General features: G+C 47.4%; 1 protein-coding gene across 5 annotated transcripts in view; it reads right to left on the reverse strand.

Annotated features, from left to right (window-relative positions):
• HIP1 (huntingtin interacting protein 1) overlaps positions 1-15269 on the reverse strand; it is a 200863-nt gene that overhangs the window by 4178 nt on the left and 181416 nt on the right. For all 5 annotated transcript variants that reach the window (XM_064375672.1, XM_064375671.1, XM_064375673.1 and 2 more), the window contains exons 22-29: positions 14794-14930; positions 9719-9829; positions 6885-6943; positions 6080-6173; positions 4333-4433; positions 3938-4043; positions 2531-2654; positions 1908-1969 (exon numbers count right to left, since the gene is read on the reverse strand). In XM_064375672.1, the coding sequence (XP_064231742.1) occupies positions 1908-1969; positions 2531-2654; positions 3938-4043; positions 4333-4433; positions 6080-6173; positions 6885-6943; positions 9719-9829; positions 14794-14930 (794 nt within the window). The remainder of the gene's footprint in view (positions 1-1907; positions 1970-2530; positions 2655-3937; positions 4044-4332; positions 4434-6079; positions 6174-6884; positions 6944-9718; positions 9830-14793; positions 14931-15269) is intronic.

Genomic DNA, 15269 nt, shown 5'->3' on the forward strand with positions numbered 1-15269 from the left:
GAGTTGGAGAATTGCTTCAACCCAGGAGGCAGAGTGGGTTCTGCAGTGAGCCGAGATTGTATCCCTTTACTCTACCCTGGGCAACACAGCAAGACTCTGTCTCAAAAAAAAAAAATAATAATAATAATAAAAATAAAGTCAAGAGGGACTGAGTGAGACCACTAAGCAGAAGTCCCTTCAGTATTCAGACAGAAATTTGGCTTTTCTGGTGATCTGTGTCTTTTCCTAAAGATGCTGAGCCAGGTGTAGTGGTTCATGCCCATAATTCCAACACTTTGGGAGGCTCAGGTGGGAGAATTGCTTGAGCTCAGAAGTTTGAGACCAGCCTAGGCAATATAGTGAGAACCCCATTTCTACAAAAATTAAAGAAGTTGGGTGCGGTGGCTCACCCCTGTAATCCCAGCACTTTAGGAGGCCGGCCGAGGTGGGAGGATCACCTAAGGTCAGGAATTCATTCCAGCCTGGCCAACATGGTGAAACCCCATCTCTGCTAAAAATACAAAAATTAGCTGGTGGTGCACACCTGTAATCCCAACTACTTGGGAGGCTGAGGCAGGAGAATCGCTTGAACCCGGAAGGCAGAGGTAGCAGTGAGCTGAGATCATGCCACTGTACTCCAGCGTGGGTGACAGAGCAAGACTCCATCTCAAACAAAACAAAACAAAACAAAAATCAAACAACAACAACAAAAACACAGAAAAAAAGCAAGATTAGCTGGGCATGGTGGTGCGCACCTGTAGTCCCAGTTACTCAGGAGGCTGAGGTGGGAGGATCCACCTGAGTCCAGCAGTTTGAGGCTGCAGTGAGCTGTGATCACACAACTGCACTCCAGCCTGGGCAACAGAGCAAGGCCCTGACTCAAAGAGAGAGAGGAAAAAAAAGTGCCGTGTGACACATCTTGGAGTGGTTTAACAATTCCAATTTGAAATTCACCCCAAAACTGATGACCAATAATTCTAGAAAAACAATGTCAATTTTTTTTTTAAGGACCTTGCTAACAAAAAAAAAAAAAAAAAAAAAAAGGACCTTGCTGTTACCTATATTGCATGGCATGACTTTATAGAACAACAGAGAGAAATAATGGCATTGTCTTTGATGAGTTAACAGGATTTTCTTTTTTAAAACTAAAGGTCATACACAAATAATTCATACCAGAAGTCTAAACCATGTTTGTAGTAAGACTATTAGATCTGTGGATACTAAGAGTTCCCTGATAACATTTAGAGGAGCATTAGTCCAAGGCTAGTGGGAAAGAGTTAAGATTCTGATCTTGGCTGGGCATGGTGGCTCATGCCTGTAATCCCAGCACTTTGGGAGGAAGACTGAGGCAGGAGGACTGTGTGAGGCCATGAGTTCGAGACCAGCCTGGGCAACATAGTGAGACCCCTGTCTTTATTTTTAAAAAAAGGGAGAAGAGTTCTGGCTCATGCCTGCAATCCCAGCACTTTGGGATGCCAAGGTGGGCAGATCATGAGGTCAGGAGTTTGAGACCAGCCTGGCCAAATGGCAAAACCCTGTCTCTACTAAAAATACAAAAATTAGCTGGGCATGGTGGCGCATGCCTGTAGTCCCAGCTACTTGGGAGGCTGAGGCAGGAGAACTGCTTGAACCTAGGAGGCAGAGAGTGCAGTGGACTGAGATCATGCCATTGTACTCTAGCCTGGGCAACAAGACGAGACATCGCCTAAAAAAAACCCAACCAACCAAGGATTCTGATCTGCACTAATCACCCTCTCCGCCTCCGCTGTCTCTTCCAGCTTGATTTACATTCCGTCTTGGATTAGTAGGTGCATCTGTGTTCATTTCCACCCAGGTATCTCTCCCTCTGGCTTTTCTCCATAAGAATAATATTTAGAGTCCATGTCTAGGCAATAGAGGCTATCTAGACTTAGAGACGGAGTTCTCACCTGGGAATCCATTTCTTGGCGTTTGATCTGTGTCAGCGTCATGCTTGAGAAGTCCATGTTGTCTGCAAGGATGGAAACAAGAAGGTCTTATCAAATTCTACCCTGGCTGACTGGCACCTGAGAAGTGGCCAATGGCAATGCCCTGTGGAAACACCTGGTTTGCCATCTGTCAACAATGCATGAAAGTAACTAAGGGGGCTGGGTGTGGTGGCTCACTCCTGTAATCCTCGCACTTTGGGAGGCTGAGGTGGGCGGATCATGAGGTCAGGAGTTTGAGACCAGCCTGGCCAACATGGTGAAACCCCATCTCTACTAAAAATACAAAAATTAGCTGGGCGCTGTGGTGAACACCTGTAATCCCAGCTACCTAGGAGGCTGAGGCAGGAGAATCATGTGAACCTGGGAGGTGGAGATTGCAGTGAGCCGAAATCGCACCATTGCACTCCAGTCTGGGCAACAGAGTGAGACCCTGTCTCAAAAACAGAAATAAAGAAAAAATAAAATAAAAAGATGAAAAATATGAAAGAATGTAGACACAGTACTGTGGGATTTGGGATCGCAGGACAAGATGCAGAGAAGAGCTCAACAGAGTGCATAGGAAAAGCGTTCTTCGGAAAGGCTACCTGTCTCCTCGATCTGTGATTTGCCGGAGATGGTTGAGGCCACAACGCCGGCAGTGGCCTGGTTCACTCCCCGAGAGGCCTGCTGCAGCTGGGCTAGGTTGGGGCTGTCCTTATCAGCTTTCACCTACCAGGACAAAGTGGATTTAGGTTCACACAATACCTAGAACAACAAGGACTGAATTAAATAATTCCTCTGATGGTTCTTAACACACACGTGTGGGCCAAATGGTGATCACCAATCAATTTCTCAAAATCCGCTGCCTGCAGGGTCAGCTCCTGACATATCTATCACATACAAAATTATTCCTGGCCTCTTTGCTTGGCGGCTCCCAAACACTAAGCATTATCACTTATTTGGACAGTGTACCCAGTTATGGAAACCAATTTGGGATGACAAGAAATAAGGACAAATAAAGAAAACTCTGGGAGACTGTGAAACTCTTCAAAGGATTTTGGGTACCAGCTTTACATGAAAATTAGTTGGGGACATTGATGATATTGATTCAAAAAAAAATTTTTGTTTTTCAGAAAGTTTCACTCTTGTCACCCAGGCTGGAGTACAATGGCGTGATCTCGGCTCACTGCAACCTCTGCCTCCCAGGTCCAAGCGATTCCCCTGTCTCAGCCTTCCCAGTAGCTGGGATTACAGGTGCCCACCACCAAACCTGTCTAATTTTTTGTATTTTTAGTAGAGATGAGGTTTCAACAGGTTGGCCAGGCTGGTCTTGAACTCCTGACCTCAGGTGATCTACCCGCCTTGGCCTCCCAAAGTGCTGGGATTACAGGCATGAGCCACCGCGCCTGGCCTGATTCAAATTTGAAGACTAATAAGAAGGGGTTGTGGAATCTCAGAGCCAATCTGGGTAACCTGTTTATGAGGCCAACCTATTCTGTATCTGAATGTTTCTTGAATTCCAGGACTGCTAATCAGAAGTTGGCATTGCTGGGACTCTCTAAGGCCACTTGTGATAGATGGGAGGAAAGCCATGAGGGACATGTGTGGTGCACTGGGTACAGGCATTCCGTGCTGTCACACAAAAGGCTTTTAGAAGAGGATGTATGGGACCCTTAAGAGGCTGAATTTTTATTTGGGATTGGATCCACCTGAGTCCTAGATTAATCATCTGTTCTCAAGGCCAGTTCCATCCTATCATCCAAGTACTGTCTAACCTAGCCAAGTACTAGCTAACCTAGCCAAGTACTCTCCAACTCCTAAGTACTCTCGAACCTAGCCAAGTACTCTCCAACTCCTAAGTACTCTCGAACCTAGCCAAGTACTGTCTAACCCAGCCAAGTACTCTCTAACTCAGCCAAGTACTGCCTAACCCAGCCAAGTACTCTTTAGCCTAGCCTAGTACTCTCTAACCACGGCGTCCAGGGTCCTAGGAGGTTCAGTACAGGTCCTACCTTGGATGCAGCCACAAGCTGGGCTGTGCTAGCAGCAATTTCATGCGAACACACCATTAGCTCCTCAAATTTCCCTCTGCCTTGTACCACCAGATCAGCTGCATCCCTGATAGAAAAGGACAAGAGGGTCTAGGTTACAGGCAGATGAGCTGTAACTTCCCCATGATGCCACCTCCAGACCACCCCATCGCCCTTGGCTAAATAGGGAGGGGAAGCTGCCTGCCTGTGTCCCCCTGGGAGAGCCATGCTCCCTTTTAAACTCAGTCCTATTGACTTTCTGATCAACAGTTCATTTCTAAGGGACAGATTTTTTTTTTTCCTTTTTGAGCTATTGCTTGGAGTGGATGAATGGAAGAGGGGTTGGGGAAGGAGCCTTGGCACCAATGGGCACTTACACCATGACAGTGGCTCCCCAGCCCACAGCCTTGGAGGCTGAGATGAGTCCTTCTGTCCACCGAGAGTTCTTGGCATAAAACTCTTTAGGGGATGCTGTACCCTAGGGAAGTAAAAAATAGTAATAGCCACCTTTTATTGAGCACGTACTATATGGCAGGTGCTTATATATATCTATTATCCCAAATCAACCTCATAGCAACTGGGAGATGTAAGCATTAGTATTCCCATTTTACAATAAAGAAAAAGATTCAGAGACAAAAATGGCTTTTCCAGCCGGGTGCAGTGGCGCATGCCTGTAATCCCAGTACTTTGGGAGCCTGAGGCAGGCAGATCACTTGAGGCCGGGAGTTTAAGACCATCCTGGCTAACATGGTGAAACCCTGTCTCTACTAAAAGTACAAAAATCAGCTGGGTGTCGTGGGGGGCACCTGTAGTCCCAGCTACTTGGGAGGCTGAGGCAGGAGAATTGCTGAACCCAGGAGCCACAGGTTGCAGTGAGCCAAGGTCGTGCCACTGCACTCCGGTCTGGACGACAGAGCAAGACTCCATCTCAAAAAAATGTAAAAATTAGCTGGGTATGGTGGTGGGCACCTGTAATCCCAGCTACTCAGGAGGCTGAGGCAGGAGAATCGCTTGAACCCGGGAGGCGGAGGTTGCAGTGAGCCGAGCACTGCACTCTAGCCTGGGCAAGAGAGCGAGACTCCATCTCAAAAAAAAAAAAAAAAACCTCAACCAAACAAACAAAAAAACCCCAAAAACCCCAGACAACAAAACAACAAACAAATAAACAAAAAGGCTTTTCCCAAGGTCACGCAGGAAATAAACGGAAGTAGATCTTGGGCTTTTCTGCCCCCAAAGCCTATAGTGTTTCTACCATACCACAACATTTCCGTATTGTATATGTAAGAATATATATTCGCAGAAGAATAAGTTATGCTCTGAAAAGAGTCCAGCCACTCTCTGCGATTTGCTGGAAAAAGGAGGCTACACAGTTAATACATTTAAAAAAAATTTCTACTTGGACTTGAAAAATGTTTTTATGCTTTGGAAGTGTCTGATAGTCTGAGAATCTGCAGATAATCCTCGTTCAGTCCATCTTTCGATTTTAGAAACAGAAAACATCAGCTCTCAGAAGATAAAAGGCGTCAGCAAAGCAGGCCTGGCAGCTTGCTTTATGGCACTGTTCTCCGGCTCGTTAACCCCTCCCTGGACCTGTGTCTCCCAGTTGCGGCAGCATATGGGAAAATGGGAAAGAAAACAAGATGATGATAATGCCAGCAAAGGCATGAGACCACAAAGTGATGCGTTGATAAGAGGCTGACAGCAGAGTCTGCCTGTAAGGGTGAACTGACTCTGCTGTTGGAAACAGACAAGGCAGAGCTCCCTGGGAAAAGTCAGTCTGAAGTTGACTCTCAGGATCTGCTTAGTTTGCAAAAGTCCTCCTGTCCCCCTGAGTGTACCCAGGTTTGTAATGTAAGTGGGGCTCCCATAGCAAGTTCCAACAGTGTCTGCCTGTGCAAAGGGAGCTGGGGTTGGGAGACATGCCTGGCTGCCCTCTGGGTAGGTCCTAGAGCTCTGACTTCTCCCCAGGGCATCCGCTAATGTCTACAGGAGGGGCGGCTGTGTGCTCAGTAGACACACAGAACAAGACGGCAGCATCGCTAGAGTCCAGTGAAGTGGGAATCTGTCACCGATGCCTGCTCTTCTGGCCCAGGGCCCCCGCCCAGGGCCCACACCCATGCTCACTCTGCCGCTCTCCACAATCTCTCTTTGGAGGTCCTTAGAGGCCACGATCAGCACCTGAATAGCTTGCATGAGGCCCGTACAGCTACCAAGAATCCTGTCAAACAAACAAACAAAGTCAGGGATACACAGAGACCATGATTCAAGGTGAATGAACACGACTGTTCTCTTTTCGACCTGTAGCCAAAGGTGAGCTTGGAATGGGAAAGGGAGGTAAGGAAGGTGCTGAGATTGCTGGAACATTCTTGCGGGGAGGCCCTGAAGGAGAGGTCAGGGAGTGAGAGTTCTGATTGTGGGTCTCCGTCGTAAGGAATAGTGTTTTTCCAAGGCTTCTTTTCTTTTATTTTTTTTGAGATAGTCTTGCTCTGTCACCGAGGCTGGAGTGCAGTGGCGCAATCTTGGCTCACTGTAACCTCCGCCTCCCAGGTTTAAGCGATTCTTCTGCCTCAGCTCCTGAGTAGCTGGGATTATAGGCGTGCAGCACCATGCTGGGCTAGTTTTTATATTTTTAGTAAAGACGGGGTTTCACCCCCTTGGCCAGGCTGGTCTCAAACTCCTCCCTCCTCAGCCTCCCGAAGCGCTGTTACACAGGCGTAAGCCACCGCGCCGGCCCGGGTTTCTTTTCTTCTGCAGTGAAACAGCAATATGCTGTCATCATTAATACATCATTGATGATTACATCAACTCAGCGCTTCCCTGTGGCTGCTGTTGCTCTCCTCTAATTCCCTAATAAGTACGCAAAGTGCAGCCCAATGCCAGGAAGACAGAATCCTGCTCCCCAGGGTCCCACCATGCCATGCAGACTGACCTTTCATTCACCTCCAATTTGACTCCCGTGTCTCCTGCTCGGGATTTGCTGAGCATCTCCTGTTAAAAAGAAGCATGGTTGCTAAATGTACCTTGAATATTGAGAATCCACTAATGTCTTACTATACATTCAGTCCAACATCCTGTGGTAGCTGAGAAACCTGAATGTGGAAGTCCCCAAGTCCCTGCCCACATCCTTGAGAGAGTCAGAAAAAAGTCCAGACTCTAATCTATTCAGGGGGAGTACAGCTGCAACAGGCTGGCTCTATGATCCGTGTCTTTTTTTTTTTTTTTGAGACAGAAGCTCACTCTGTTGCCCAGACTGGAGTGCAGTGGCGTGATCCTGGCTCACTGCAACCTCCACCACCCAGGTTCAAGTGATAGTCCTGCCTCATCTTCTCAAGTAGCTGGGATTACAGGTGCCTGCCACCATGCCCAGCTAATTTTTATATTTTTAGTAAAGACAGGGTTTCACCATGTTGGCCAGGATGGTCTTGAACTCCTGACCCCAAGTGATCCGCCCACCTTGGCCTCCCAAACTGTTGGGATTACAGGTCTGAGCCACCACGACTGGCCTTTTTTTTTTTTAATCAAACACAGGGTCTCACTGCAGCCTCAAATACTTGGTGGTCAAATGATTGTCCTGCCTCAGCCTCTTGAGTAGGGGAAACTATAGCTGTGTTCTGCTGAACCTGGCTAATTAAAAAAATTTTTTTTAGTTTTTGTTTTGAGATGGAGTCCTGCTCTGTCGCCCAGGCTGGAGTGCAGTGGTGCGACTTCCTGCTCTGTCGCTCAGGCTGGAGTGCAGTGGTGTGATCTCAGCTCACTGCAACCTCTGCCTCCTGGGTTCAATAGATTCTCCTGCCTCAGCCTCCTGAGTAGCTGAGACTACAGGCATGCGCCACTACGCCCGGCTAATTATTGTATTTTTAGTAGAGATAGGGTTTACCGTATTGGTTGCGCTGATCTCGAACTCCCTGTCTCAGGTGATCCACCCACCTTGGCCTCCCAAAGTGCTGGGCTTACAGGTGTGAGCCACCCTGCCCAGCCTCTTTATTTTTTGTAGACAATGATGGGGGGGGGGTCTCACTATGTTGCCTAGGCTAGTCTTGAACTCGGGGCCTCAAGCAATCCTGCTGCCTTAGCCTTAACATTTTTTTTATAGAGACAGAGTCTCGCTATGTTGCCCACGCTGGCCTTGAACTCCTGGCCTCAAGCAATCCTTCTGCCTTGGCCTCCCTAAGTGCTGGGATTACAGGTGTGAGCCACGGCACCCAGGTGACCTGTGAGTGTCTCTACACTCTGGCACTCAGGTTGATACATGCTGAACTCTGAGAGCCACAGCACCAAGCCAACAGGTGCAGCTGCTACCAGGTGCTAGAGGCAGGTGTGCACATCACAGCAGGTGGCCTGAGTCCTCCACCAAAGGGTCAACGTAGAATCTTCCCTGCAGTGTCCTCTCTGTTTTTTTGTGGGAAATCATTACCACTGATTAGGGGTGCCATTAATTTCCTAAGTGCTTGGCATGGAGATAAATGTGCATTATCTCATTTCACTGTTTTTTTTTCTTTTTTTTTTTGAGATAGAATCTTGCTCTATCACCCAGGCTGGAGTGCAGTGGCATGATCTTGGCTCACTGCAACCTTCTCTTCCCGGGTTCAAGTGAGTCTCCTGCTTCATCTTCCCAAGTAGCTGAGATTACAGGTGTCCACCACCATGCCTAGCTAATTTTTGTATTTTTAGTAGAGACGGGGTATCACCATGTTGGCCAGGCTGGTCTCAAACTCCTGACCTTGTGATTCATTCGCCTCAGCCTCCCAAAGTGCTGGGATTACAGGTGTGAGCCACCTTGCCTGGCCCCACTCTTTCTTCTTATGACTGCCACCCTATAGAAATGGGATCTGAATCTTAGTAGGTGACTAATTAACGGAGGTTATACAACTAAGTGGTCAGTCTGCAACTTCAACCCAGGATGTTCTAAATTTTTTTTTTTTTCCCAAAAAGGAGTCTTGCTCTGTCACCCAGGCTGGAGAGCAGTTGTGTGATCTTCATTCACTGCAACCTCTGCCTCCCGGGTTCAAGCAATTCTCCTGCCTCAGCCTCCCAAGTAGGTGGGATTACAGGCATGCGCCACCATGCCCAGCTAATTTTTGTATTTTTAGTAGAGACCTGGTTTCACCATGTTGGTCAGGCTGGTCTTGAACTCCCGACCTCATGATCTGCCTGGCTCGACCTCCCAAAGTGCTGGGACTACAGGCATGAGATACTATGTCCAGCCACAACCCAGGATGTTCTGACACCAAAATATCTGATTCTTGAGGAAACAGATCAGCTTCTCTCATGAGGACCTTCTCATTTTCTATCACTCAGAAAAACTAGTGAGTTCAGATTTTGGTCTCTCTCTCTCTCTCTCTCTCTCTCTCTCTTTTTTTTTTTTTTTTTTTTTTTTACAATTTAAAAACATTTTTAGAGACAGAGTCTCAGTCTTTCATGCAGGCTAGAGTGCAGTGGTGCAATCATGGCTTGCTGTAGCCCTCCAACTCCTGGGCTCAAGTGATTCTCCTGCAGCCTCTGGAGTAGCTGGGACTATAAGCATGCACCACCACGTCCAGCTAATTCTTTTACTTTTTGTAGAGATGGGGTCATGCTATGATGTCCAGGCTGGTCTCAGACTCCTGGACTCAAGTGATCTTCCCAACATGCTGGGATTCCAGGCATGAGCCACTGTGCCTGGCAAATTCTGGTTTCTGTCTTAGGGGGTCACCATGGCCATAATGAACGACTGTGGCATGTCTAATGAGCAGTGCTGCAGACAGGCAGCTGCAAACCTCCTACCTCTATTCTGGCTGTGGCAGTTTCAATAGCAGCTGAAGTGGCCGCCATCTCTTTGTCCACCAAGTCCCCCAGCTCCTCCTGCTTGATGTCCAGGCCCCTGGGCAGGAGTTCCTGTGAACACATCACAAAGGCAAAACTGACCCCGAGACCTCCTCTCTCTTCTCCTCTGCCATCTGTAGCCCTTACAAGTTGGCAGAGGCAGGAGGCCACCCAGTGAACACCTTCTGCAAGCGTCGCGAGTTTCAGGGGGTTCTTTCACGACCCCATCTGGTCCTCTCTGTGACACGAACTCTGGAACCTTGTGCCCCTCCTCACTCAGGACCCACCTCCTTCCAGAATGCCATCACTGCCTCTTCCTGCAAGGCCATTCCGCCACCACTAAGACTCCAGTCCCTTAGTTGTGTAGTGTCAATTGTATTAGCTACACCGGAGGTATCTTTACAATTTTTTCTTTTTCTTTTTGAGGAAGATTCTCACTCTGTCGCCCAGGCTGGAGTACAATGGCACAATTTCAGCTCACTGCAACCTCCACCACCCGAGTTCAAGCGATTCTCCTGCCTCAGCCTCCTGAGTAGCTGGGATTGTAGACATGCACCACCATGCCAGGCTAATTTTTATATTTTTAGTAGAGACAGGTTTCACCATGTTGCCCAGGCTGGTCTCGAACTCCTGACCTCAGGTAATCCTCTTGCCTCAGCCTCCCAAAATGCTGGGACTACAGGTGTGAGCCACCACGCCTGGCCCTAATTTTTTATTTTTCTGTGACAGGGTCTTGCTCTCTAGAGATGGAGTGCAGTGGCATGATCATAGCTCACTGCAGCCTCGACCTCCTGTGCTCAAGCAATCCTCCCACCTCTGCCTACGGAGTAGCAGGGAGTACAGGAGATCACTATCACGCCTGGCCAATTGCTTTTTATAGTAGAGGTGGGGTCTCACTATGTTGCCGAGGCTGGTCTCAAATGCCCGGGCTCAAGTGATCCTCCCATCTTGGTCTCCCAGTGTGCTGGGATTGAGTTACTACACTTGGCCTAAACTTTTTCAAATGCTGATGATGTATTCCACTTTGAACCTGACTTAACTCTGCTTCCATAGCAATCATCTGAGGCAGTTATTATTCCTACTGTAGAGATAGGAAGCCAAGGGTCAGAGGTACAACCGCTTTACCACAGTCATGCTAATAGATGGCAGGGCAGGGATCTGAACTAAGCTCTGACTAATAGCAAACGCCATGACTTTTTAAAACATGACGTGTTATACATACTAAGGTATAAAATACATACGTATAGTTCAAAGGATAAGAATAAAGATGCGGCCGGGCGCGGTGGCTCACGCCTTGTAATCCCAGCACTTTGGGAGGCCGAGGTGGGTGGATCACGAGGTCAAGAGATCAAGACCATCCTGGTCAACATGGTGAAACCCCGTCTCTACTAAAAATACAAAAAATTAGCTGGGCATGGTAGTGCATGCCTGTAATCCCAGCTACTCAGGAGGCTGAGGCAGGAGAATTGCTTGAACCCAGGAGGCGGAGGTTGTGGTGAGCCGAGATCGCGCCATTGCACTCCAGACTGGGTAACAAGAGCGAAACTCTGTCTCAAAAAAAAAAAAAAAAAAGATGCATGCTATCCACCACCCAACTTAAAACTTAAGGAATACTGTAGGAAACATTATGAATACCTTTGAAATCCTCTTTGGACTTGTATGTGCCCGGATTCTACCTCCTTCCTCCCTGCCTTCTACCCCAAGAGACACAGAATTCAAGAGAGTGATTGTCATGTCTTATTTATTTATTAATTTTTGAGACATGGAGTCTCGCTCTGTCATGCAGGCTGGAGTGCAGTGGCGCGATCTCAGCTCACTGCAACCTCTGCCTCCCAGGTTTCAAGCGGTTCTCCTGCCTTAGCTTCCTGAGGAGCTGGGATTACAGGCATGCGCCAACAGGCCCAGTTAATTTTTGTATTTTTAGTAGAGTCTGGGTTTCACCATGTTGGCCAGGATGGTCTTGATCTCTTGACCTCGTGATCCACCCGCCTCGGCCTCCCAAAGCGCTGGGATTACAGGCGTGAGCAACCACGCTGGGCCTTATTTTTATTTTTTAAAGACAAACTCTTGCTCTGTTGCCCAGGTTAGAGTGCAGTGGTGCCTTCACAGCTCACTGCAGCCTCCAACTCCTGGGCTCAAGTGATCCTCCTGTCTCAGCCTCCTGAGTTGCTGGGAAAACAGGTGTGCACCACTCTCTGCTAACTTTTAAACTTTTTTTTGTAGAGACAGAGTCTTGCTTTGTAGTGCAGGTGGTATCAAATTCCTGGCCTCAGGTGATCCTCCTGCTCTGGCCTCCCAAAGTGCTGGGATTACAGACATGTGCCACTATGCCCAGCCTGTCTTATTGTTATTACTTTTTAACTCCATATAGATGTATCCCTAAACAATATATTGTTAAGTTTGAATGTTTGAGTCTTTATATAAAAGGAATCATACCGTATGTATTTTTTCATGACTTAATTTTTCACTCAACGTTCCATGTGTGAGATTCATCCTATAACCTAGTAATTCTGTTTCTACGTATATACTCTAGAGAAACTTACATGTGAGCCTCAGGAGATATGCGCATGCATGATCATAGGGGCAAATTCATAACGGCCTGAACCGGAAATAATCCAAATGTCCACCACCAAGAGAACAGACAGATGAATGAAGCTATATTTACACAATAGATACTAAAGAGCAGTAAAAATGAATGTGTCTTCTTGGATTAATCTCACAGAATATGGAGTGAAAAAAGCAAGTTGTAGAAGAATATATACAGTATCCACTTACCTACAGTCTATAACATGTGAAACTAACTCTCTTATTTAGGGGGGCAAAAATGAAGATAATCTTTTTTTTTTTTGAGAGAGTCTCACTCTGTTACCCAGGCTGGAGTGCAATGGCGCAATCTCAGCTCACTCCAGCCTCCGCCTCCCAGGCTCAAGGGATTATCCTGCCTCAGCCTCCCAAGTAGCTGGGATTACAGGTGTGCTGGGATTACAAAATTAGCCACCACACCTGGCTAATTTTATATTTTTAATAGAGATGGGATTTCACTATTTTGGTCAGGCTGGTCTTGAATTCCTGGCCTCAACTGATCTGCCTGCCTCAGCCTCCCAAAGTGCTGGGATTACGGGCGTGAACCATCATGCCCAGCCCTGATCTTTGTTGTTCATTTTCTTTTTAGAAACAGGGTCTTACTCTGTCACCTGAAGTACAGTGGTGTGATCATGTTTCACTGTAGTCTTGAGCTCCTAGGCTTAGGTGATCCTCCTGCTTCAGCCTCCTGAGTAGCTGGGACCACAAGTGCTCACCGTCACACCTGGCTAACTTTTCTTATTTTTAGTAGATGGAGTTTTGCCATGTTTGCCAGACTGGTCTCGAACCCCTGACCTCAGGTGATCCACCCACCTCGGTCTCCCAAAGTGCTGGGATTACAGGTGTGAGCCACCACGCCCAGCCCTATCCTCTTATTTTAACCAATATATTCCAATTTATAACATTGGGGAAAAAATAGAAAAAAGATTCTACTGCATAGAAATGTTTTTCTTATTTTTCTTTCCCATAGAGTCCATGTTTTTTCTGTCCCTATATAATTCTACCTAACCCAATTTCTGCTATACAGGACATACTCACTACTTACTTATTTATAGCAGAGGCAGGGTCTTGCTCTGTTGCCCAGGCTAGAGTGCAGTGGCACAATCATAGCTCACTGTGGCCTCCAACTCCTGGGCTCAAGTGATCTCCCTACCTCGGCCTCCTGAGTACCTGGGCTACAGGTGCCCGATATCATGCCTGTCTAATTTTAAATTATTTTTATTTTGTAGAGACGGGGTCTCACTATGTTGCCTAGGCTGATCTTGAACTCCTGCCCTCAAATGATTCTCCTGCCTTGCCCTCCCAAACTGCAGGGATTACAGGTGTGAGCCACCATGTTCGGTCACTACTTTAGTAAATGAATAAGTACACTGTTATTTCCATTTTGGGTATTACCTGCCCATCTAGATAAAAATCCCTGGAGACAGGGGAGCTGCCTATATTTCTTTGATATTGCCTAGTGTAGTGATGACAACACAGCAGATTCTCAGCTAACAGCCAGTGAATTAAATATAGCTGGAAAGTCCTTCAGGAGGTTAGGTTTTTCCCTTTTTTAAAAAATTATTTAATGTTTTTTTTTGAGATGGAGTCTTGCTGTACCCAGGCTGGAGTGCAATAGCATGATCTCAGCTCACTGCAGCCTCTGCCTTCCGGGTTCAAGTGATTCTCCTGCCTCAGCCTCCTGAGTAGCTGGGATTACAGGCATATGCCACCACGCCTGGCTAATTTTTGTATTTTTAGTAGAGACGGGGTTTCACCATGTTGGTCATGCTTGTCTCGAACTCCTGACCTCGTGATCTGCCCACCTCAGCCTCCCAAAGTGCTGGCATTACAGGCATGAGCCACCGTACCCAGCCCTTTTAAAAAGTTTTAATTTTTATTTTTAAAGAGGCAGGGTCTCATTTTGTTGCCCAGGCCTGTCTCAAACTTCTGGGTTCAAGAGATCTTATTTTTTTTTCAGACGGATCTTGCTCTGTTGCCCAGGCTGGAGTGCAATGGCGCGATCTCGACTCACTGCAACCTCCACCTCCTGGGTTCAAGTGATTCTCCTGCCTCAGCCTCCCGAGTACCTGGGATTACAGGCAGGTACCACCATGCTGGGCTAATTTTTGTATTTTTAGTAGAGACAGAGTTTCACTCTGTTGGCCAGCCTGATCTCCAACTCCTAACCTCAAGTGATCTGCTCGCCTCAGCCTCCCAAAGTGCTGGGATTACAGGCATGAGTCACTGCGCCTGGCCTCAAGTGATCCTCTTGACTCAGCTTCCCCAAGTGCTAGGATTACAGGTGTAAGTCACTGCACCTGGCCAGATGTTCCAATTTTAACAATCTCTTTGTGAAATCAAGTTGTAAGTACAGAAAGAACTGGGTCAGAACATCGTCAATTCCCTGGCCGTTCACCAGCATGCACACCCAGAAGAAAAACAATGCTCCTCAATGATACTACTGCAAGTACCTCGCCGATGGCCTTGATCTTGCTCAGGCAGTTCCTCATGGCTGTGCTGTCAGCATTCTCAAGGGTTCCCTCTTCTTCCAGGGAGGCCAGGTAGGTGAGGGTTTCCCTGCCGTACTGCTTACAGGCCTCAGTCAGGGCTAGAGATGCAAGGCAACAGACACTTTTTTTTTTTTCTGAGACGGAGTCTTGCTGTCACCCAGGCTGGAGTACAGTAGCTCGATCTTGGCTCACTGCAAACTCCGCCTCCTGGGTTCAAGCGATTCTCTTGCCTCAGCCTCCTGAGTAGCTGGGATTACAGGTGCACTACCATGCCCGGCTAATTTTTATATTTTTAGTAGAGACAGGGTTTCACCATGTTGGCCAGGCTGTTCTTGAACTCCTGATCTCAAGTGATCTGCCCACCTTGGCCTCCCAAAGTGCTAGATTACAGGCATGAGCTACCATGTTCGGCCCAACAGAGACTTTTTTTTTTTTTT

Source organism: Aotus nancymaae, unplaced genomic scaffold, assembly GCF_030222135.1.
Source record: "Aotus nancymaae isolate 86718 unplaced genomic scaffold, 86718_ANA_hifiasm-v0.15.2.pri h1tg000012l, whole genome shotgun sequence".
Lineage (NCBI taxonomy): Eukaryota > Metazoa > Chordata > Mammalia > Primates > Aotidae > Aotus > Aotus nancymaae.